The sequence below is a fragment of the Sphaerodactylus townsendi genome, linkage group LG05 (assembly GCF_021028975.2).
Source record: "Sphaerodactylus townsendi isolate TG3544 linkage group LG05, MPM_Stown_v2.3, whole genome shotgun sequence".
Taxonomy (NCBI): Eukaryota; Metazoa; Chordata; class Lepidosauria; order Squamata; family Sphaerodactylidae; genus Sphaerodactylus; species Sphaerodactylus townsendi.
In genome coordinates, this window is record NC_059429.1 from 134,326,410 (window position 1) to 134,351,564 (window position 25,155).

Here is a 25,155-nt window from a genome sequence, read left to right on the forward strand (position 1 = left end):
CCAAGAGAAAGGCATGCATTTTCGTGAATTAGTCTGTTTTCTTATTTCTGTTTTCCTTATAAACGTGCCTTCCCGAACAATCCAGCTTTGCAAAATGTCAGGCGCACGGCTGGCGTCTGGCCTGGACAGAGGAGGCCAGATCCAGTTAGGAAATTTTTATTTTCTCAAAAGCAAGCCATGACTTTTGGGCCCCTTCCGCACACGCAAAATAATGCGTTTTCAAACCACTTTCACAACTGTCTGCAAGTGGATTTTGCTATTCCGCACAGCTTCAAAGAGCACTGAAAGCAGTTTGAAAGTGCATTATTCTGCATGTGCAGAATGAGCCTTTGGAAGAGTTGAAAAGGGCATGGGGTTGAAAGGGCAAGACGGAGGCCTTTTGCGCACTTACACTTTTCGGCGCAGCTGTGTGCTTCACGGTGAGGTCCCTCCGGGTTTCCTTGTTTACATGCGAGGTGGTGCTACGAAGCTTCCCCTGAGCTTAGCCGCCATTTTGCTCTCACCACTTCTCCCATTTCCAGGTTCCTGTGGTTGTTAGCACCTGTTTCTGATTTATTTTTTTTAAAAAGTTCTCTCCTCAATTGATTGCTTCTAAAATAGATCAAAAGTGTTCCAATTAAAAACAAAAGGGGGCCCAATCAACCCCCGGAAATGCTGGCAAAACTGCTCCTGCGTAGGTGAGGAAGGCGGAAGGGAAGCAAAACGCCTCCGCCTCTGCTCTGCTTTCCCTGCGCAGGCAGGGGAAAGTCATAAGAACATAAGAACAAGCCAGCTGGATCAGACCAGAGTCCATCTAGTCCAGCACTCTGCTACTCGCAGTGGCCCACCAGGTGCCTTTGGGAGCTCACGTGCAGGAGGTGAAGGCAATGGCCTTCTGCTGCTGCTGCTGCTCCCGAGCACCTGGTCTGCTAAGGCACTTGCAATCTGAGATCAAGGAGGATCAAGATTGGTAGCCATAAATCGACTTCTCCTCCATCAATCTGTCCAAGCCCCTTTTAAAGCTGTCCAGGTTAGTGGCCATCACCACTTCCTGGGGCAGCATATTCCAAACACCCATCACACGTTGCGTGAAGAAGTGTTTCCTTTTATTCATCCTAATTCTTCCCCCCAGCATTTTCAATGGATGCCCCCTGGTTCTAGTATTGTGAGAAAGAGAGAAAAATTTCTCTCTGTCCACATTTTCTACCCCAGGCAGAATTTTATAGACTTCAATCATCTCCCCCCTCAGCCGTCTCCTCTCCAAACTAAAGAGTCCCAAACGCTGCAGCCTCTCCTCATCAGGAAGGTGCTCCAGTCCCTCAATCATCCTCGTTGCCCTTCTCTGCACTTTTTCTCTCTCTTCAATATCCTTTTTGAGATGCGGCGACCAGAACTGGACACAGTACTCCAAGTGCTTGATCAGCACCTACCTGCTGTGCTATATCAGGGCATGGACTCAATCCTTGCAGTTTTATTATCAATTCCTTTCCTAATGATCCCCAGCATAGAGTTTGCCTTTTTCACAGCTGCCATGCATTGGGAGTTGGACATCTCCCAGCCGGAACTATCAACTGAGCGCATTTCAAAGGTCCCTGTCCTGGTCTGACTGATAGCACTTTCGACCCCGTGAGTGGGGCTCACGCTTGCACCGGGCTTCCCTGAAACTGTGGGGCTTCTCAAGTCTGTGAGGTCGTGAGTTCTGAAAATTGGGGTAACACCTGCGCAATTGAGGATCTGACCCTCGTACGCTTGACCCGAAGAGACCAGACGTGCACAGCAGGCCAGCGATTCAGCTTCACAGTTGGAATGCATGGGCTGGTTTTCCATTCCATCTCAACTAGGTGGAGAAATATACTGAAGCACAACTCTGAGAATCTCTGTTGTGGAGAACTGGATTACTTGGACTGCTGAATGATCTTTCTTTAGCTCTAGCTTGTTGTCCAGAGTCAGGTGAAGGGTTTGGGGGGTCAAAGGATTTTCTCTGGGTTTGCAGCGTGCAGAGATTCCTCGGGCTCATTCCGCACATGCAGAATAATGCACTTTCAAACTGCTTTCAGTGCTCTTTGAAGCTGTGCGGAATGGCAAAATCCACTTGCAAACAGTTGTGAAAGTGTATTGTCGAAGGCTTTCACGGCCGGAATCACTTGGGTGCTGTGTGGTTTCCGGGCTGTGTGGCCATGTTCCAGTAGCATTTTTTCCTGACGTTTCGCCTGCATCTGTGGCTGGCATCTGTGGTGCCAGAGATCCTCTGAAGATGCCAGAGGATCCTCTGAAGATGCCAGCCACAGATGCAGGCGAAACGTCAGGAGAGAATGCTGCTAGAACACGGCCATACAGCCCGGAAACCACACAGCACCCAAGTTGTGAAAGTGGTTTGAAAATGCATTATTTTGCGTGTGCGGAAGGGGCCTCTGGTAAGGATCAATTGCAGTTTTAAGGCCAAGCTATGTTGTGTGATTAATGCATGTAATGTCCTCAAAAGGGCTCTGTGAGGACTTTCCAAATAGAAATTTTGTTTCCTTGATGCTGGTTTTATCTGGCTCCCTTTGACCAGTCACGCCCAAGATGTCGGTGGAACCCGGTCAGCTGATTGAGGCCGTGGTGAACGAGTTGGTGACCATCACCTGCAGCGCGAAGGGGTTTTATCCCAACGACACCGGTCTGGCCTGGAGAGAGAACGGCAGCGAGACGGATCTTCCCATGGCTGAGTCCACGACCCAGGATTACGACGGGACGTTCTCCATGAGGAGTATCCTAGAAATAAATGCGACGGAGGGAAGGAACCACTCCGTATTTTCCTGCTACGCTGTGCGCAATTCTCAGCCTCTGGATCCTGTAAACGTAACCCTGAAAATACACAGAGAAGGAAAGGGACTCACCTATTCGGGGGGAGCAGGTGAGTTGGTCCGGTTGTTTGCCGGTCTTTGTTACCCTTTTTCCGCTTCTGTTTGGTGCTTTAACAACCCTTCGCTAGCCTCAACAGCTAGGGACCAGATTACGCCGGTCCTATACCAACTGCACTGTCTGCCAATCGAGTACCGGGTCATGTTTACAGTTTTGGTATTGACCTTCAAAGCCATTCGTGGCCTTGGCCCTGCTTATCTGAGGGACCGTCTCTCCCTATACCGCCTTTCTAGGCCCCTCCACTCATCGGAGGCGGACCTACTGGTGATCCCTGGCCCCAAGGCGATCCGGCTGGCCTCTACAAGGGCCAGGGCTTTTCACGACTTCCTGGCCTCAGCTTACCTGGTGGAACAGGCTTCCCAGGTGAGATCAGGGCCCGGTGGGACTTACAAAGTTTCCGCAGGGCCTGTAAAACGGACCTGTTCCACCAGGCGTTTGGCCAGCCGGGATGATGTCAACTCCACCATTAGAACATCTGGCCTCCCGTGGGTACATAAAGGGGGAAGGAGGGGTTGTTTAGTATTTTATAGTATAATACAGCCATCTGTAGTTAGTATTTTATATAATATTTTATTGTAAATTGTGTATTTGATGTTTTAAATTGTTTTAGTGTTTTGATGGACACCGCCCTGAGCCTTTGGGGAGGGCGGTATATAAATATAAATAAATAAATGAATGAATGAATATTCTCCATAGGGCATCCTATCAGAATTGTCTGGGGCAGCCGTATCTGTGGGACCATCTCTCCCAATATATCCCTCGAATTATGCTGCACTCAGCAAATAACCGGCTGGTGATCCCTGGCCCAAAAGATATTCGGTTGGCTCGGCCAGGCTCAGGGTGTTCACGGCCCGGTCCCCGGTCTGGTGGATCGCTCTGTCTGATGAGATCCAGACTCTTCAACAGACCTGTTCCACCACCCTATGGGTTTTTACCAACCAAATGGAAGAAATAGCTATTTAAATGGAAACATGCCAGCTATGGGATATGCTTTTGACTTTTCCTGTGCATACAGGAGGCAACTAAGTTGCAATTTTTTAGTTGTATTAAGATTAAATTTCTTAAATTCTTAAATTTAAATTTAAATTATTCTAATTTAATGCGTTTTTTGTCTGTATATATTGCATGTAGAATCTGTGTTGTGCACCGCCCAGAGCCCTCCGGAGGTTGGGCGGTATAAAAATCCCATAAATAAATAAATAAATAAATAAATAAATAAATAAATAAAGAAAGAAAGAAAGAAAGAAAGAAAGAAAGAAAGAAAGAAAGAAAGAAAGAAAGAAAGAAAGAAAGAAAGAAAGAAAGAGAAAGAGAGAGAGAGAGAGAGAGAGAGAGAGAGATGCTAATAGATGGATGGATGGATGGATGGATGGATGGATGGATGGATGGATGGATGGATGGATGGATGGATGGATGGATGGATGGATGGATGGATGGATGGATGGATGGATGGATGGATGGATGGATGGATGGATGTTTTTAGCCGCCATTTGGGGTTCGTAATTGTTACTTAACGTATTATTTTATTGTTTACTACATGATGGAACCTGCCCTGAGCCCTTGAAGGGAAGGGCAGCATAGGAGCAGAATAAAAATAAATAAATACATTGGGAAGCTCTTTTGAGCATTTACAGCTTCACAATTTCTCAGGGGTCGTAGCATGTTAGCTGCTGCAGCACAGGGGCTGGGGAAGGGGCAAGATGAGGTTTCGGCAAGGCCAGGGGGAGGCAGAGGCTTCCCCCCCCCCCTAAAATCTGCTGCCCAAAGCCACCACCTCGCCTCACCTCATCACACAGCCGGCCCTGCTCCTGCCGCTTTTAAAGTGTGTGGTTCCTTCATGCTGTTCTTTTCAACGCGATGCAGTTCTCTTAACCCTCTCCCTCTTTGTGTAGCGCATTACGGTGACGGATTTGTGGCTTAGAATCTGATGCCAAAATGCCCTTGGCGGAAGGGGAGGCGGAGTCGTGTCCGTAGACGGGGGGGGGGCACAAAAATGGCACTCCTGTCACATTTCGATAATACCTTTGTCGAGCGAAATTTCGACATCGGTGCGAGCAGCCGAAATGTGCACTTTACCATTTATACATAATCCAATAGCCTGCGTGTAATAATTGAATTGGCTCTTTAAAAAATGCATGATACACTCTTCATAAGAACATACCGTGTTTCCCCGAATATAAGACAGTGTCTTATATTAATTTTTGCTCCCAAAGATGCGCTATGTCTTATTTTCAGGAGATGTCTTATTTTTCTGTGTTCTGTTCGTCGGGCATGCTTCCAAACAAAAACTTTGCTATGTCTTACTTTCGGGGGATGCCTTATATTTCGCACTTCAGCAAAACCTCTACTATGTCTTATTTTTCGGGGATGTCTTATATTAGGGGAAACAAGGTAAGAACATAAGAACAAGCCAGCTGGATCAGACCAGAGTCCATCTAGTCCAGCACTCTGCTACTCGCAGTGGCCCACCAGGTGCCTTTGGGAGCTCACGTGCAGGATGTGAAAGCAGTGGCCTTCTGCTGCTGCTGCTGCTCCCGAGCACCTGGTCTGCTGAGGCATTTGCAATCTCAGATCAAGGAGGATCAAGATTGGTAGCCACAGATCGACTTCTCCTCCATAAATCTGTCCAAGCCCCTTTTAAAGCTATCCAGGTGAGTGGCCACCACCACCTCCTGTGGCAGCATATTCCAAACACCAATCACCTGTTGTGTGAAGAAGTGTTTCCTTTTATTAGTCCTAATTCTTCCCCCCAGCATTTTCAATGGATGCCCCCCGGTTCTAGTATTGTGAGAAAGAGAGAAAAATTTCTCTCTGTCCACATTTTCTACCCCAGGCATAATTTTATAGACTTCAATCATATCCCCCCTCAGACGCCTTCTCTCCAAACTAAAGAGTCCCAAACGCTGCAGCCTCTCCTCATAAGGAAGGTACTCCAGTTCGCAAAACTCATAAACATCTCCTCGGCATTCCTGTGTTCATCGAATCCACTCCTAAGCGTGTTAGATCCTCTTTCATTCTAGGCCATGAAAGATTCTACAGATTTTAGAAATCAAGGAGGAGAATTGGACACAGACAAAGATAACAGCGTTGTTGGTTACTTCGAAAAGAGGCTGCCTGTGTTCTGGCATCCCAGAAAAAGAAATGTTGGAAACTATTCAGGGAATCTTAAATAAAAAGGCACAATCGTATGCATTTCTTATCAGAACTGACTGACAGTGCCTTTTGCTGCAATTATTTTTCTTTTTATTGCACATTTTCTTGGCCAATTAGAGAGGGAGCTATGGAAACCTTTGCTCTGGGTGCCAGAAGTAGCAAATATGTATATCGGGGTCTTTGATGAGAATTTTTTTCTTCTTCTATGAATGTTGCTTATTCATGATGCGCTGTCAAACTGCGGTGAAATATGGATGGTTTCTGCGTGGCTTTCTGTTCTTCGTTTGTTTGGCTGATACGCTGAAATCCTGAAATTAAATGAAACTTCCATAAACTATTTGGATATTGAGGCTGTTAAAAAGACAGAGAGAGCTTTCAGACGGGCACCGTATTGAAAGCCTGCAGGTTGTAACACGTGTTTATGTTTTCAAAGTCGATATTCTCATTACATAAAAGAGAATATCCCTCCAGGGCAGTTTTTGAGAATTTCTTAAGATCAGGAAAAAGTGAAGGATCACAACAGAGAAGCAACAAAATTGGAACAAGGTTTTTTTACACAGAAGATGCCTGGTTGACCTTTTTGTTTTGTTTTCTTCGTTTTGTCCTTTTTCTCCACCGCTGCAACGTATGTAAGAATTGCAGTTTCTTACACTGAGATTCTGGCGTCCAGAGATGGATCAGAAGTAGTAACACGGAAAAGCAAAAAACGTTTAGATAAGTTTGCTGTCTCCAATAATAAAATTCATATTCATAGAATCATAGATTAAGACCAAAAGAAAGAGCCTGGCTGGATCAGACCAGAGTCCATCTAGTCCAGCACTCTCCTACTCGCAGTGGCCCACCAGTTGCCTTGGGGAGCTCACCTGCAGGAGGTGAAAGCAATGGCCTTCTGCTGCTGTTGCTCCCGAGCACCTGGTCTGCTAAGGCATTTGCAATCTCAGATCAAGGAGGATCAAGATTGGTAGCCAGAGATTGACTTCTCCTCCATAAATCTATCCAAGGCCCTTTTAAAGCTATCCAGGTGAGTGGCCATCACCCCCTCCTGTGGCAGCATATTCCAAACACCAATCACACGTTGCGTGAAGAAGTGTTTCCTTTTATTAGTCCTAATTCTTCCCCCCAGCATTTTCAATGGATGCCCCCTGGTTCTAGTATTGTGAGAAAGAGAGAAAAATGTCTCTCTGTCAACATTTTCTACCCCATGCATAATTTTATAGACTTCAATCATATCCCCCCTCAGATGTCTCCTCTCCAAACTAAAGAGTCCCAAACGCTGCAGCCTCTCCTCATAAGGAAGGTGCTCCAGTCCCTCATTCATCCTCATTGCCCTTCTCTGCACTTTTTATATCTCTTTGATATCCTTTTTGAGATGTGGCGACCAGAACTGAACACAGGACTCCAAGTGCGGTCGCACCACGGCTTTATATAAGATTCTTTAATAAAAACACTGACCCATTTTATGAAATGGAAGCATAGCAAGGAAAATATACCTGTTGTTAAGGAGCAAGCCATACATTTCATTTTTATCGTTTATTTATTTCGCTGTATACTTATATATATGTGCATACAAGAACAAATACAATTCCCTTAGTATAGGGGTAGAAGAAGAAGAAGAGTTTGGATTTATACCCCACCTTTCTCTCCTGTATGGAGACTCAAGGTGGCTTATAAGCTCTTTTCCCTTCCCACAACAACCTTGTGAGGTAGGTGGGGCTGAGAGAGTTCTGAGAGAACTGTGACTAGCCCAAGGTCACCCAACAGGAATGTAGGAGTGTGGAAACGCACCTGGTTCACCAGATAAGCCTCTGCCACTCAAGTAGAGGAGTGGGGAATCAAACCTGGTTCTCCAGATTGGAGTCCACCACTCTTAACCACGCATGCCCTGCAGCACCTTTGGACACCCATATATGGTTTGGAACCAGCATTTTATTTATTTCTTATATTTATATTCTGCCTTCCCTTTTCCAAGGCCTAAAGGAACATTGGATGGGTGACCTTGGGCTAGTCACAGTTCTCTCTGACCCGCCTGCCTCACAAGGTGTCTGTTGTGGGGAGAGGAAGGGAAAGGAGCTTGTCAGCCACCTTGAGTCTACTTACAGCAGAGAAAGGTGGGGTATAAATCAAAACTACTACTACTACTACTCCTTCTCCTCCTTTCTCTCTTCTTCTTCTTCTTCTTCTTCTTCTTCTTCTTCCCCTCCTCCTTCTCTTCTTCTTCTTCTACTACTACTACTACTTCTACTTCTTCTTCTTCTTCTTCTACTACTACTACTACTACTAAGGAGCAGCAGTGGCGTAGGAGGTTAAGAGCTCGTGTATCTAATCTGGAGGAACCGGGTTTGATTCCCCGCTCTGCCGCCTGAGCTGTGGAGGCTTATCTGGCTAATTCAGATTAGCCTGTACACTCCTACACAAGCCAGCTAGGTGACCTTGGGCTAGTCACAGCTTCTCGGAGCTCTCTCAGCCCCACCCACCTCACAGGGTGTTTGTTGTGAGGGGGGAAGGGCAAGGAGATTGTCAGCCCCTTTGAGTCTCCTGCAGGAGAGAAAGGGGGGATAGAAATCCAAACTCCTCCTCCTCCTCCTCTTCTTCTTCTTCTTCTTCTTCTTCTTCTTCTTCTACTACTACTACTACTACTACTACTACTACCACTACTACTACTACTACTACTACTACTACTACCACTACTACTATTACTACTACTACTACTACTACTTCTGCTACTTCTGCTACTTCTGCTACTACTACTACTCCCTCATGAACATTTCTAACCTCTAAATTCTCCCTGCTTGGGTAGACCTCCCTTTTGAGATTAGACAGGTGGCAACTCAAGAGACGGGCCTTCTTGAATCTGTTTCCCTCGAGAGACGAGTCTGTCTCCTTCTGCTACCATCATCCCCCAATTGGGGGAAGAATTTTTTGTTTGCTTTGCCTTTCCCTCAGGGGTTCTTCCTTCCCACTCAGTGTTTGAATTCCCTTTTCAGTGTTTCTGTATGTATTTTAGCTCTGGCTTTAGCGATGCGTTTGAGGGTGGTTAATTTCAGTGGTTTCAAAAAAATCGTTGTCTCACGTCTGTTTTATTGGGTGGTCTTTGTGAGGGCAGAAAGGTGGAGTGGAAATATTGTCCAAAAATATAAGATCTGTCCCTCGGATAATGTAGCTTTTGGACTGTTCTGAAAAGCTCCAGTTTCCCCCAAGGAGGAATCGCCCCGTCCCACAACATTGTGGTCCGTTTAGCAACCACTGCGGTATTGGTGGATTCTACACAAATCGAATGGGTGTAAGACATTATATAAACCATCAGTAGGGTGGGGCGGGGCAGAGGTGGGATCCAGCAGGTTCTCACCAGTTCCCGAGAGTGGGTTACTGATTATTTGTGTGTGCCGAGAGGGGGTTACTAATTGGGTCTGCTTTTCCATTAGAAATTCCATTAGGTCCAAAAATCATGAAGTCCTGTTGTTTCCTATGTGGCTGGTTAGCGAAGGTAGAAAACGGGATCATTCTCCCTGTTGGGCTGTTTTAAAAACATGTTATAGTAATATGGCAAAGTTCCATGTTTAAGGAAAGAATCCTTCTTTTGATTTCTAGAAACAAAATTAAGTATTTGAAAGTATTAAGTATTGGACAGGCAGTCAATTAGAGGAGAAGTAGTTGTTTCTGTTGGTAGTAGACGATCGGACTTGCTATAATGAGTTTATGGACAGAAAGATACCAGCTGGAAATTAGGAACTTTTTTTTACAGGAAGAGTTTTTTTACAGTAACAGAGAAATTATTAACGCCCCGCCCCCGGAATGCCCGGCCACGCCCCCGTCGTGCCCCGCCCAGCCCCATTGGCGCTACGCCCCTGTTTGAATCCCACCCCCATGGGAACCTGTTACTAAACTTTTTGGATCCCACCACTGGGGGAGGGAGGGTGGTACTTTGCACAGTCCCATTCCCAAAATAAGTTTGACCCATTTTGTTCCCCTGAATCCAGGATTCTCGAAAATCGCTAAACCAGAGATCTTTTGGCACAATCCTGGGTTGGCGGCATTCCCACACAAACACCACGGGCTGGAGACACTTTATTATTCTCCTTTCCACCTGTTCATTTTAGGTTCCTCTAACTCACCTGCCATTCTGTGCAGGTCACCCTGAGGGCCCCACAGGATACAAAGTCCCCCAAACATGTTTTTTTCCCCATGTCAGTGAGTATGACCGATCTACAGCAACACATTCGTTATTGCCTGGCGGTTGCAGAGGGGTCCCTTTTCTTTCTTTTTCCTTCTGTGTGTTGCACACGCTGTAACGAACCAGTAAAGTCCAGTCAAAAGCAACCGTGTTAAGTTCTTTACTGAGCTGGCATTCTTAGTCAGAGACAGGCAATGCGAGAACTGAAACCCAGATCTCGATTAAACGCTTATACAGGGCAACAGACAGGCTCCCGCCAAAAGAGTATAACCGAGGGGGGAGATGATTGAAGTCTATAAAATGATGCCTGGGGTAGAAAATGTGGACAGAGAGACATTTTTCTCTCTTTCTCACAATACTAGAATCAGGGGGCATTCATTGAAAATGCTGGGGGGGGGGGAGAATTAGGACTAATAAAAGGAAACACTTCTTCACGCAACGTGTGATCGGTGTTTGGAATATGCTGCCAAAGGAGGTGGTGATGGCCACTCACCTGGATAGCTTTAAAAGGGGCTTGGACAGATTTATGGAGGAGAAGTCGATCTATGGCTACCAATCTTGATCCTCCTTGATCTCAGATTGCAAATGCCTTAGCAGAACAGGTGCTCAGGAGCAGCAGCAGCAGCAGAAGGCCATTGCTTTCACATCCTGCATGTGAGCTCCCAAAGGTACCTGGTGGGCCACTGCGAGTAGCAGAATGCGGGACTAGATGGACTCTGGTCTGATCCAGCAGGCTAGTTCTTATGTTCTTATGCTCTTAAGGCATGATCTCACACAGAGTTTCACACCAGGCAAGCAAGCAAGTGCAAGATAACCAAAGCATTGAAATTCCCCTTCCCGGGCGTTAAGCCAAAAGCCTCCGGGTGGGAACCTTTCCAAGGTCGGACTACCCACACACAACAACAACCTTACACATGCGCAGCTACACAGGTGCAGCCAATCGGATTGTGGGACAATCGGCATGGCTGCAGGGGTCCCTTTCTGTATGCCTGCGCAACTATGCATGTGTTGCAGGACATTAAAAAGAGAGAGAGAAGTGCCTCTGTGAGAAGGTGCAAAAGCAACCCGGATTGTTTCCGTGGGTTCCAATCGCTGCCTGAACAGGTGAAGGGCACACATGCGAATGGGAAAAAGGAGAACAGGTTCCTTTATGATGACTGCAACCCGTTATACCTACGCTGTGCGGAATCCATCATTATCATTCACACAAAGACTCTTAGGGGCTTTCCCCACTACAGAAGGGAGCTAAGATCAACTCAGTTCCCTTCAGTGGAGGGTGATTCCAGACTGTCCCCACAGCAACTGAGTTGGCCCCCTGGAACCGAGCTAAGTGGGCGGGATCATCTTGGTGCCTGTTTCGCTCCTCGATCGTGATTGGTGCTTGTGTTACGGCGGGAAACGGGAGCGTTCTCTTTTTTTACAGTTTTTACAGTTTACAGTTACATGCCCGCCACGACTCTCCCGTTCTGTGCATGCCACAAAAGCGGCTCGTGATTGGTTGAACGGATGAGGTATCGTTTCAATTCTTCCCCACTTCGAAACTTCGAAGCGGTATCGATCTTGTTCCGGCAGAAAAGTGTAGTTCATAACTGTGACAAGGATGTTGCAGTTCTGAGGGGGAGGGGGAACTGAGACAAAACAATGTTGAGCTCGGTGACAGTGGGGATTCACTGAGGCGAACCTAGGTAGAAACCAGTTCAACTCTGTCAGTGGGGAAAGCCCCTTAAACAGAATGCAAGACAAAAGCCCCATCCGCACCTGAAGAATAATGCACTTTCAATCCAATTTCACAATTGTTTGCAGGTGGATCTTGCTCTTCCGCACAGTAAAATCCAGCGGCCAAGTGCATTGAAAGTGGATTGAAAGTGCATTATTCTGCAGGTGAGGAAGAGGCCAAGGGGTGGTGGCTACCATTTGCCCCCGCAACATCCCTTCTGGCTCAAATGGGAAGCCCGGATATCTTGCAGGGCACACCCCTCCCTCTTCCTCACAAGACATTCGGCCTCCTGCTGTTGCAATTGCTACCGAACCGCAACAGCTTTGCCTCCGAGCGGTTGCTCCCAAAGGGAGGAAGATGCAAACAGTTCAAAGGAGTCCTACGAGGTTTCCGCATCCTTCCCATGCTACATTGTTTGGCTGCTGATCTCTCTTCCATTTTTACCACCTTGGGCCCTGTTGATTTAGCAGAAAAGCAGGGTGCGCGTTTTCTAAACGGGCTTCGTTTTGTACCCAGATGGCTAAACGTGTACACGTTCCTTCTTTCCCCCCAGTTCTGACTTCAACTTTATTAATGTACCACAGAAAAGGAACACAATGTCAAAACTTTAAGTTTTCACCCTAACAAATGTTCTGCCCTAAATTCAAACAAAGACCTCCCAGTTCTTCACAAAGACGGCACTAATCTCCTTCTCTAAGTCTTGCGCTTGCTGTCATCGTACTGATATGCTTATAATAATGTCTTATCCCTACAACAATTGAATCTACTCCTGTCTAACGTATGAAGCCTCCGGTTAACAAATCTTTTTTTACATTCCACCAGGTAGGCAAGCAACGGTTTCCAGGTGTTAAGACACCCATTTGGGTCTTCTCCTCTTATTCTGTTTGTTAATTTGCCCATTTCTGCTAAATCTAACAATTTCTCAGCCCATTCTTCTTTCGTTGCTAATTTCGGTTCTTTCCATTTCTGAGCAATTACCCGTCTTGCTGCCGTAACCCTGTGCATCATAAGTACTTAGTATTTTTTTATACTTTTTCTCTGTTGTGTTCAGCGGAAACAATTCTGGTTTCAAAGCTACGTTAGGTTTAAGCATCTTCTTCATTTCTTCAATCCCTATTCAAAATTTATGTATCTTTCTACGCGACCACCATACACGATAGAATGAACCAAAGGCAATGTCTCAGACATTCTCTTCCCTAAACCCCCATTCATAAGGAGCTGGTGGTAATGTCCCCAGTGATGAAAGCAAGACGTTCTGTACATCCTCAGAGTTCCTCTTCTCCTTCTAAAGCAGGGTTAGAATCATAGAATCATAGAGTTGGAAGAGACCCAAAGGGCCATCCAGTCCAACCCCCTGCCATGCAGGAACACACAATCAAAGCACTCCTGACAAATGTTCATCCAGCCTCTCTTTATAAACTTCCAAAGAAGGAGACTCCGCCAGACTCCGAGGAAGTGCATTCCACTGTTGAACAACCCTGACGGTCAGGAAGTTTTTCCTAATGTTTAGATTAAATCTCCTTTCCTTTACCTTGAACCCGTGACTCCTGGTCCTAGTCTCTGGAGCAGCAGAAAACGAGCTTGCTCCCTCACCAACATGACATCCCTTCAGATATCTAAACATGGCTATCATGTCACCTCTTAACCAGAGGTGGGATCCAGCAGGTTCTCACAGGTTCCCGAGAGTAGGTTCCTAATTATTTGTGTGTGCCGAGAGGGGGTTACTAATGGGTGATTTTGCCACGTGATTTTTGCCTTAGTTACGCCCCTCCTCTCAGCAGTAGCGCACAGAACTTGAAGCAGTCTAGCAGGAGGTGCACCGGCGTGTGTGGCAGCCTGCGCCTGCGTGCATTCGTTTCCCACCCAAGGACTGGCGCAGCGGCTGCATCCTTGCCACAGCCCCGCCCAGCAATGCCCTGCCCCCAGAATGCCCGGCCACGCCCCCGTTGTGCCCCACCCAGCCCCATTGGCACTATGCCACAGTTGAATCCCACCACCATGGGAACCTGTTACTAAAATTTTTGCATCCCACCACTGCTCTTAAACTTCTGTTCACCAAGCTAAACATCCCCAGCTCCCTACATCTCTCCTTGTAGGGCATGGATTCCAGACCTTTGACCATTTTGGTTGCCATCCTCTGGACCCATTCCAGTTTGTCAATATCCTTCTCGAACTGTGCACAATATTCCAAGTGAGGTTTAGCCAATGCAGAACAGAGAGCTACAATTACATCCCTCGATCCTGACACTATATTCAATTGAGTCACTAGTCACTTCTCTCCAGGATGAAGTTGAGCCCTTGGAGAGCATCAGAGGTGGGATCCAACCAGTTCTCACCACTTCTCTAGAAGTGGTTACTAATTTTTTCTGAGTGCCGAGAAGGGGTTACTAAAGCAACCTCCCTGCCCAATAGGGACTGGAGGAGTGGAGTGTGATAGCGACAGCATGCCACTGTTGGGAATCCCACCACCATGGAACCTGTTAGCTAAGTGCGGGTCCCACGCTGGTGAGCACCCTTTGAGTTCAGTCAGTCAACCAATTATGAATCCATCTAATAGTAGCATGGTGTCGTCCACATTTCACTAGCTTAATGGCAAGAATATCAGGGAGCACCTTGTCCAAAGCCTTACTAAAATCAAGGTGATTTTAATAATGCTGCGTTTTAATGGGATGGGGTTATTTTATATAGAGCTAAAAATTACCCAATATTTACTGGATTTTAGCTTTTGATTTATGTGCTCTAATTCTGTTTTGTTCACCGCCCTGAGTCCTTCGGGGGAGGGCGGTATAGAAGTGTAACCAAATGAATGAATGAATGAATGAATGAATGAATGAATGAATGAATGAATGAATGAATGAATGAATGAATGAATGAATGAATGAATGAATGAATGAATGAATGAGGTATGCTACGTCCACAGCATTCCCTTCATCTACCAAGCTTGTCACTCTATCAAAAAATAAGAGATAAGACTAGTTGAACAACTCAACTCAAATGGCCTGTCATACAGTTAGAGCTGCAAAGTCATACAGTTAGAGCTGCCAACCCCCAAGTGGTTAGGCTAGGGGTGGCCAACCTATGGTGCTCCAGATGTTCCTGGACTACAATTCCCATCAGCCCCTACCAGCATGGCCAATTGGCCATGCTGGCCGAAAACTGATGAAATGCTCAGTCAAGAACATCTAGACACCAAATTAACCCACCCTAGTCAAACTGGAGAGATATCTTGTGAAATTATAGTGGATCTCCAGATGACAGAGGTTGGTGCCTCTGCAGCTGCTTTGGAAAGTGCCCTCTATGCAGAGGTGGGATGCAGCCTATTCACACCTATTCGATTGGAACCCGGTTTACTAAAAGAATTTTTTTTTCTCCAGTTGAGGAGGAGCCGGGTATTAATGATTAACTCCACTAGGGACAAGGGGGGTGATCTCTGTCCCTGGGTACAACAAATCTCATCAAGTGGGGATGCAAAATCGCCCCCCCAGGGCCCCCTGTGGCCCCCCTGTGGCCCCCCTGCAGCCCCCCTGCCCCCCATGGCACCCCCCATGTATGTATGAACTGTATGAAATAATACAATATTTAGTGATTCTATTTTTTTTTTGTTCATTGGTATAAAGGGTTGGGGAAAGTATTATAGGTAAAGATTTTTCTATATTTCTTTTCCCCCTTGCAATTTATATTGGAAAGAGAGGAGTTTAAACTTCTTTCTTTAGAATTAAGGATTTTTGGGTCTCTCCCTCTGTTAGTTTTCTTTCAAGTGGGATAGATAAAGTAGTTATAGGATTCTGAAGGGGAAGTAGAAAGTAGGGAGGGAGGGAAATATGGGAAAGAGGGAGGCAATTTAGGATGTTTTAGTTGGAGGGGTTGAGAGAGATAGACAATTAGATAGGTTTGGTAATATGTTAACAATTGTAAACAGTTTTTGGTTTCTCTCCTTACTTATGTTATTATTTAAAATCAATCAATATAATTCTATAAAAAAGAAATAATACACTCCCTTTCTGTATATTGCTTTTTTAATATTTTAAAGAGTCATCATTTGAATCTAGAGGCGGGGCAAAAGGGAACTGCACCTGGGGCGTTTGCACCCTGCGTCCTTGCCACAGCCCCACCCATGAATGCCCCCCCTACTGGAATGCAACCCGCCACGCCTGCCATTGTGCCCTAGCCCAGCCCCATGGGCGCTACGCCACAGTTTGAATCCCACCACCATGGGAACCTGTCAGTAAAATTTTTGGATCCCACCACTGCCTCTATGGCATTATGGTCTGGAGAAGCCCCTCCCCAGGCTCTACCCTTTCCAATCTCCAGGAATTTCCCAAGCTGGAGCTGGCAACCTTACCTAGGGTAGAGCCTGATGATATAATGGGACCAGGGCTTCTGTGGTTTAGTTAGCTCATCTAACTGAGATGTGCCCCCCCCCCCGCAAGTGCAGGTCGGTAAGAAAAATGTGAAACATACATACTAGATGGGGGTATACAGTGGTGGGATCCAAAATTTTTAGTAACAGGTTCCCATGGTGGTGGGATTCAAACTGTGGGGCTGGGCGGGCAATTTGGCGGGGCATGGCCGAGGAGCATTCCTGGAGTGGGACTGTAGCAAGGACACAGCCGCTGCACCGATCCTTAAGCGGAAACAAATGCCACGCGATGGCTAGGCTGCCACACATGCTGTGCGCACCTCCTGCAAGGAACTGCTTCAGAGTTCCTGCAGCTTACTGCTGAGAGGAGGGGCGAATTCAAGGCAAAAAAAATCACGCGGGCTTAAAATCACCACTAGTAACTCCCTCTTGGCACACACAAATCATTAGTAACCTACTCTCTGGAACCTGTGAGAACCTGCTGGGGTGTATACTTCTGGGTAGCAGTATACATGAGCAAGATCTTGGGGTATAGATGGAATGTAAGCTGAATATGAGCAGCCAGCATGACGCGGTGGCAAAAAAGGCTAATGCGATCTTGGGGTGTATCAACAGGGGCATAATGTCCAAACTGCAAGGTGTCACAGTGCCACTTTACACTGCGTTGGTCAGGCCACACCTGGAGATTTGTGTGCAGTTTTGGCCTCACTTCAAAGGCCTCGTTTCAAAGAGTGTGTGGACAGAATGAAGCGGGTGCAGAGGAGAGTGATTAGGGCAGTGGTGGCGAACCTATGTCACGGGTGCCAGAGGTGGCACTCAGAGCCCTCTCTGTGGGCACGCGCAAACAGAGTGCCCCCAAACACATCTAGGCTAACCTGGGCCGCTGGGCTCGATCATTAGCATTAAACCTAAGACCTAGTTTTGGGGAAACAGCATAGGTAACCCTGTTAAGCGCTGTTAAACCCCACTGATTTTCATGCGAAGAACTAAAAGCCACGCATCCTTTACCTGGGGAGTAATTGCATTTCGGATGCTGGCAATGGGGCTTGCTTCTGAGTAGAAACCCTCCTAGGTCGCGTGATTCACCCGTTAAGAAAAGAGGTTGCAGTTCGCTTCAAAGCAAAGCCACCCCACTATTACCAAGCTTTACTCCTGAGTAACTTGCGACAACTCGGAGCCACCACGCTTTTTTTCCAAACTAAAACCTCAAAGAGTTCCAGGTTAAATTCGCCGGGTTGGCAATTCTAAGGCAAATAAAGCAGGTTTTGGAGCTTGCAATTTGGGGCACAGTTCCGAAAAGGTTCGGGCTATCACTGGATTAGGGGATCCCGGGGCCTGAAGACCGAACCCCACAGGGAAAGGGAGCTGAGGGACTTGGGACTTGTCGCCTGGAGAAGGAAGAGGAGGCTAGAGGGGACATGATAGCTGTCTTTACATTTGAAGAGCTGTCACTCAGGAAGCAGACAGGCTTTATTTTTCCGCTGGCAGCAGAGGATGGGGACTCGAATAATGGGTTCAAATTACAGAGGCTGGATATTAGGTAAAACATTTTGCAACGAGAGCAGTTCAGGGGAGTGGAACCCGGCCGCCTCAAAGCTGGGGAGACGCTCCACCGCTGGCTGACCTCGAGCAGCTGCTGGCTTAAGCAGCTTGTTCAAGGATGTTCTAGGCAGTGGTGGTTAACCTTTGGCACTCAGAAGTTAGTGATCACAATTCCCATCAGCCAATTGGCCATGCTGGCAGGGGCTGATGGGAATTGTAGTCCATAACATCTGGAGTGCCAAAGGTTCGCCACCACGGCTCTAGAGGCTAATCCTGCATTGAGCAAGAGGCTGGCCTGTACGGCCCCTTCCGACTCTGTAATTCTGCAGTTGGGAGGGGCTGTGGCTCAGTGGAAGATCCTCTGCTCTGTAAGCAGAAGGCCCCAGGTTCAATCCCCAACACCTCCAGTTAAAAGGACCAGGCAGGAGATGATATGAAAGACCTCTGCTGACACCTTGGGGAGCTGCTGCCGGTCTGAGTAGACAATACCGACCTTGATGGACCTGTCAGCTGATTCAGTATAAAGCATGTTCAGATCATAACAGCGAGATGTATTAGGAACCGAACAGCCCCGAGGACCTGACCCTTCTAGCAATAGTCCCTCTAAGGCCTCTTCTGCACATGCAGAATAATTAGGCTGACCAGACGTCCCACTTTTGGCAGGACAGTCCCGCCTTAAAACAATTTGTCCCGGGCTGGCCCCTCAGGTTTCTTTTTTTTGAAGTGTCCCGGATTTTTTTGGAAGGCTGTCAAGACTGCCTTCTACAGGGCTAAGGCAGTGCGGCCAGCCTTCCCACAAGACGCCAGTCGCAGAACAAAAGCCTCTGGGGCTGCGCCCGCTTCCTTCCCAGTGACAGGGCGGGAAATGGAGCTCCAGAAGGCAAGCTGCACTCCCGCGCCGGTATGCCAATACAGCGTACACCCACCTACCCTCCCATCCCGGTTTACAAAGGTGACCATCTGGTCACCTTAAGAATAATGCCCTTTCAATCCACTTCTAATGCACTTTGCAGCTGGATTTTACTGTGCAGAATAGCAAAATGCACTTGAAAACAATTTTGAAAGTGGATTGAATGTGCCTTATTCTGCATGTGCAGAAGGGGCCTTAATCTTCCTGACCCCTATGCAGAAACTTGCTCATGCGGTTCAGATCTTACAGGGAACATTGTCCTCCAGACCATAGGTGTCAAACTCGCAGCCCTCCAGATGTTATGAACTACAGTTCCCATCATCCCCTGCCAGCATGATGCCAGCATCATGCTGGCAGTGGATGATGGGAACTGTAGTCCATAACATCTGGAATGCCGTGAGTTTGACACCTGTGCTCTAGACATTGCGTATGTTATAAATGTAGTGGTAAGGTGGTGGTGTTTTGTTGGCCCAAACAACCAGTAGGAGTATCATTTGGCTCTCCTGGAAGCTGGCAAGCTCAATGACAGCTTTTGTGTAGAATGTATTACTAGGTGCCGTCTAAAATGGGGCAGGAGGGAGGCATTTTAATAATAGGCGTAGGAGATTTAATGGAAAAACCACTAATGCTACAAAATGTTGAAGGCAGACAGGAAAAGAAGACTGTGCCAGCATCAGCAGTGGGCAGAATGGGGCACATACTCAGTCCTGCCCCTGCTGTGCCATAATTGTGAGCAGCCAGTGTGATGTAGCGGCAAAAAGGGCTAATGTGATCTTGGGGTGTATCAACAGGGGCATAGCGTCCAAATTGCAGTAAATTGGAGTTGGGCCATTCTGTTACTTTAGGGTGGCGAATGGTAAGCTCTCACCCAAGTCTAAAGGCACGTTGCTGACTCAGTACACACCCATATCCCGTCTAATAGAAAATCAGAAGACATGGAGTGTTTTTTGGAATTTCTTCATGTTGCTGATACAACAGGAAAACATTCTGCAAGGATTGTGTTAGATAGGGCGATAGAAAAATATGGATTGTTAGTGTCTAAGCTTTGTGGCCGGTGGAAAGGAGCGTAAGCCATTGTTCTAGTGCAGTGGGTCCAGTGGTGGGATCCAAAATTTAGTAACAGGTTCCCATGGTGGTGGGATTCAAACAGTGGCGTAGCGCCATTGGGGCTGGGCGGGGCACGACAGGGGCGTGGCCGGGCATTCCGGGGGCGGGGCATTAATACTTTCTCTGTTACTGTGAAAAACTCTTACTGTAAAAAAAAAGTTCCTAATTTCCAGCTGGTATCTTTCTGTCCATAATTAAGAGCTCATTTATAGCAAGTCCTATCGTCTCCTGCCAACAGAAACAACTACTTCTCCTCTAATTGACTGCCTGTCAAATACTTAATACTTTCAAAGACTTAATTTTGTTTCTAGAAATCAAAAGAAGGATACTTTCCTTAAACAAGGCACTTTACCATATTTCTAAAACATGTTTTTAAAACAGCCCAACAGGGAGAATCATCCCGTTTTTCTACCTTCGCTAACCAGCCACATAGGAAACAACAGGACTTTATGATTTTTGGACCTAGTGGAATTTCTAATGGAAAAGCAGACCCAATTAGTAACCCCCTCTCGGCACACACAAATCATTAGTAACCCACTCTCGGGAACTGGTGAGAACCTGCTGGATCCCACCTCTGAGTGGGTCCCAACTTCTTTTCACTCACATACCCAGTGGTGGGATTCAGCCGGTTCGCACCACTTCGGCAGAACCGGTTGTTAAAATGGCACTTGTAAACAACCAGTTGTTAAATTATTTGAATCCCACCGCTGCACATACCCCTAAAATTGTGGCCCAGTATTAACAAACCCATTATGGAATTTTTCCATTTACACCCCCCCCCCCAAATGCTCTGGCACGTACCCTGGGGTTACCCGTACCCCAGGTCAGGAACCACTGTTCTAACAGAAAAAGAAAAATACTTGGGCTTTATTTGCACCTTGCTGTTGCCCACAACTGGAATCTTGTGTTTTTGCAAGCTGCAGAAAGTTCTGGTTAGGCCAAGAATATTTTTGTGTAATGTATTGTCAAAGGCTTCCACGGCCGGATTCAACTGGTTGTTGTGGGTTTTCCAGGCTGTGTGGCCATGGTTTGGTAGATCTTGTTCCTAATGTTTCGCCTGCATCTGTGGCCGGCATCTTCAGAGGTGTATCATGAAGAGAAGTGTGCTACACACTGTCCAGTGAGAAGGGAATGTTTGGTGGGGTATATATTGTCCATGTCCGAGGGTGGGGAACCAATCACCCAAACTCTTCGTCTTGGTATGCTACATGTTGGAGTAGATACTGAAGTTGGTTTTGCTGTAGTTACCACAACTAGTTGACGCATTCCTCATGGTAGATATCTTGTGTGCTATGTAGGTGCATGCTGAAAAAAATATATAAGCATAAGCATTTTATTGTCATTGTGCACGCACAATGAAATTTACAGCAGCATTCCTCGATGCGCACAATTCCAGACTCATACCCCATCCTCACTTTCCCCTTCCTCCACCCTCTCTTCCCCTACACAGCCCCAAACACATCAACACGAGAGCCACGGAGAGTTCAGCATCGCCACAGCTCTAGAGTAGAAGTGCTTCTCTAAAGCCTCTTTGTCCTAGTTTTGATAGACCCTATATCAGCTCTCGGCCGGATGGTCACAGTTCAAAAAAGAGAGTGCTGGATGAGACGGTCCAAGTAGAATATTTTGGGCTTTTTAGGCTTTGCAGGAATTATAGGGGAGTTCTTCCAAGGAGGGAGAGGGCAGCCTACAATCCTCTGTGCAGTAGTGATCACCCTTTGGATGCTTCTTCCTATCTGCCACTCAGTAACTGGAGAACCATACACAGATGCAGTAGGGTTAAGACACACTCTACTTATAGCACAGCTGCAAAAGGGACACACCAGGAGTTTTCCATTTCAGTTATTGTTTCTTAAAAGTCTCAGATATTACAGTCTTTGCTGGGCCTTCACCAACCACCGCTGCCCAGTCTGTAATGCAGCTCTAAGTCAAGTCCTCTTTTAACATAACGCTCTGTGAAATTTAAAGAGCTAGCCTCCGGCCTACTGAGTCTCCATTTTATATAGTCAAGGGGCTGAATTTGAGGCTATTCCTTTTATAGTCCACTATAAAAGCTCCCTTGTGCTTGTTGAGTATTAAGAACCAGGTTATTTTCTCTGCACCATGAGAGCAGTCCGATCCACCTCACTCCAATAGAGCAGAGTCATCCCTCCAGAGATGGAGCCCCACCACCAATCGCTTGTCATCAGCAAATTTGATAATGGGTGTGTTACTATGATAGACAGGAGTACAATCCCATATGTATAAGCAGGGTGAACAATAAAGGACTCAACACACAGCCCTGTATGCCTTCCCATATTTAGAGTAAGAATTGAGGAAACCCGATTTCCCAGTCTAACCCTCTGGGAACGTCCAGACAAAAATCCACAAACAGATTGAATGTGAGAGTCCAAGATCCACAAGTTTTATATATATTTGTAGCCACCTTTGTACCCAGTGGAAACCCTCAAGGCAACCAAGAGATTTGAAAAAATAATAAACAGTTTCAAAAACAATACATAGCTATGAAACCAACAATTAAAGATTTGGATTGTGATATTTTTGGAGGATTAAATTAGCAGCGCATCCCGAAGATACAAGTTCTCAGCTTAAAAGTAATTTTGATGTTAAAAGTAGGCTTTCCTCCCCACCCCTTTGTGTTAGCTTATAACTCCTTTGATCTCTGGGTTGAGCAATAATATGAAGTCCTTCTCTCTTCAGTGGGATTGTTTAGCTGCTTAAGAAGTAATTTGCAGGGGATGTGGGCTGACCTCCTGACTTCCCGTGATGAAATCCAGAGGGAATTTATCTGCAGCCTCGTTGACTGAGATGCCTCCAAAACCACATTTGGACTGTTTCTACATAAATGACGCCAACTTTATTGAAAGGCGCTCCAAATAAAATTGTGGACGGCATATATTTCTTCTCTGTGGTTTTCCTGACTTAGGTATCTATTTTTGCCATCAAGACATTTGATTTCTGGCAATTCTGTAGGGCTTTCAAGGAAAGAGACCTTCAGAGGTGGTTTCCCAGCACCTACCTCCACCTTGTGACTCTTGTGTTCCCTGAAGATCTCCAATCGAAATACCTGCCAAGGTTGAGACTGAGAGTGTATGGATTGTCCCAAGGGGACCCGGCAAGTTTCCATAGCAGGGCGAGGATTCAGACCTGGGTTTTCCATGATCCTAGTCCATCACCTTAGCCAGTGTGGTGTGATGGTCAAGAGCAGGTGGATTCCAATCTAAAGAACCGAGTTTGATTCCTCACTCTTCCACTTGAGTGGCAGAGGCTTATCTGGTGAACCAGATGTAGATTTTAGCCTGGTTTTAAAATATCAACTCAGAAGGTTCTTTATTATAGTCTGTCTCAACAAAATTGCAACAGAAAACTCTAAAATTAAAAAAGAAGAAAATGCTAAATACTAAGAGAGAAAACTACAAAGGGTAGGAGAAATTTAAAACTTATCTTTAAAAGGTGGAGGAGCTCAACGAAGAGCGACCGCTCGGCACCAACTCCCCTCCCACCTCCTACATTCCTGCTGGGTGAACTTGGGCCAGTCACAGTTCTCTCAGAACTCTCTCAATCTCACCTACCTCACAAGGTGTCTGTTGTGGGGAGAGGAAGGGAAAGGAGCTTGTAAGACATCTTGAGTCTCCTTACAGGAGAGAAAGGTGGGGTATAAATCCAAACTCCTCCTCCTCCTCCGCCTCCTCCTCCTCTTCTTCTTCTTCTTCTTCTTCTTCTTCTTCTTCTTCTTCTTCTTCTTCTTCTTCTTCTTCTTCTCCTTCTTCTTCTTCTTCTTCTTCTTCTTCTACACTGAAATAATAAAAATAAGAAAACAAAATGTTGTATGATCTCTTTACCAGAGTAAGCAAATTGAAATGGGAGAGTGCATAATACTTCTTGTTCCATAACTGAATTAGTTGTCAAATTTCTAGGTTATGATATCAGACTGTGTTTGTAAACTATTTGGAATGTTGGATTGTACAACTATTTATAGAGGGCAAACATAACTTTATCTTAATCCTGTACCTTCTATTTGTATCCATTTATACCATATTTTGTTATGCCATTACAGTCGGTCGGTCGGTCGGTCGGTCGGTCGGTCGGTCGGTCGGTCGGTCGGTCGGTCGGTCGGTTGGTTGGTTGGTAAGCCTATAGAGGAGGGTCGAACTGGAAAGGGGGTGGTTAGAGGAAAGGGGGCTACAGTATAGGGGAAAGGGAGCCCATCCCTCAAGGCCCACACAAACCCAGGACTGATGTTGAAAGATGAAGACCCAACTTGAGATGGATTGACTCAATCAAGGAAGCCACTAGCCTCAGTTTGCGAGGCCACAGCAAGGCTGATAATGACAGGACATTTTGTGGACCTTCATTGATATAGCATCACAGTAGGTTGGAAGAAACTTGACGGCACTTGACACACAAATACATGAGAGAGAGGGGGGGGGTGGAACTCCATGTTCCACCACGGCCTTTTGTTGGGTAAATCAGCAGAGTAGAACAGAAGAGACTGATTCACAGTTGCTTTTCATCTAAATGAGTTTACTATTAGGGAGGGTTACATGAAACAAAAACAGGAAATGCTGTACTTTCCTATGTTCAGAGGTGCAATCCAGCAGGTTCTCACAGGTTCCCGAGAGTAGGTTACTAACTATTTGTGTGTGTGCCGAGAGGGGGTTACTCATTGGTGATTTTGCCACGTGATTTTTGCCTGAGTTATGCCCCTCCTCTCAGCAGTAGCGCGCAGAACTTGAAGCATTCTAGCAGGAGGTGCGCCGGCGTGCATGGCAGGCTGCGCCTGCATGCATTTGTTTCCCACCCAAGGACCAGCGCAGCGGCTGTGTCCTTGCCACAGCCCCGCCCCCGGAATGCCCCGCCCCCAGAATGCCTGACCACACTCCCCGCCGCGTGCCCTGATACGCCCCTAACAAGCGCTAACGCCACAGTTTGAATCCCACCACCAGGGGAACCTGTGACTAAAATTTTTGAATCCCACCACTGCCTATGTTACTACACTCGGTTACATATTGCTACCTCGTGTGGTCACACTGTGGTCTATCTCCTCGCATAGCTTCTGCTCAAAGAAAACAGTGTTCACTTTATAACCTCCGACACTGCATGCGAGCAATGTCGGACTGACTGACCAATAGCTTAATCAACAGACCGGCCATAAAAAATGTGACCTCAGTCACTGGTTTGCATCCACGCAGTTAACTCTTTCATGGCTAAGTGGTGACAGACACTTGCAAAGTACCAACGCCTTTTTTTTATTTTCCGTCACAGACAGACTTTGACTTTGAATGGTCACCCACCGTTAGAAAAGATATGTA

The 25,155-nt window shown here is 46.5% G+C and overlaps 1 protein-coding gene across 1 annotated transcript in view; it reads left to right on the forward strand.

The window, feature by feature from the left end:
• LOC125433432 (tyrosine-protein phosphatase non-receptor type substrate 1-like) overlaps positions 1-25,155 on the forward strand; it is a 187,445-nt gene that overhangs the window by 139,517 nt on the left and 22,773 nt on the right. The window contains exon 5 of the mRNA XM_048497939.1: positions 2,534-2,875. Within this exon, the coding sequence (XP_048353896.1) occupies positions 2,534-2,875 (342 nt within the window). The remainder of the gene's footprint in view (positions 1-2,533; positions 2,876-25,155) is intronic.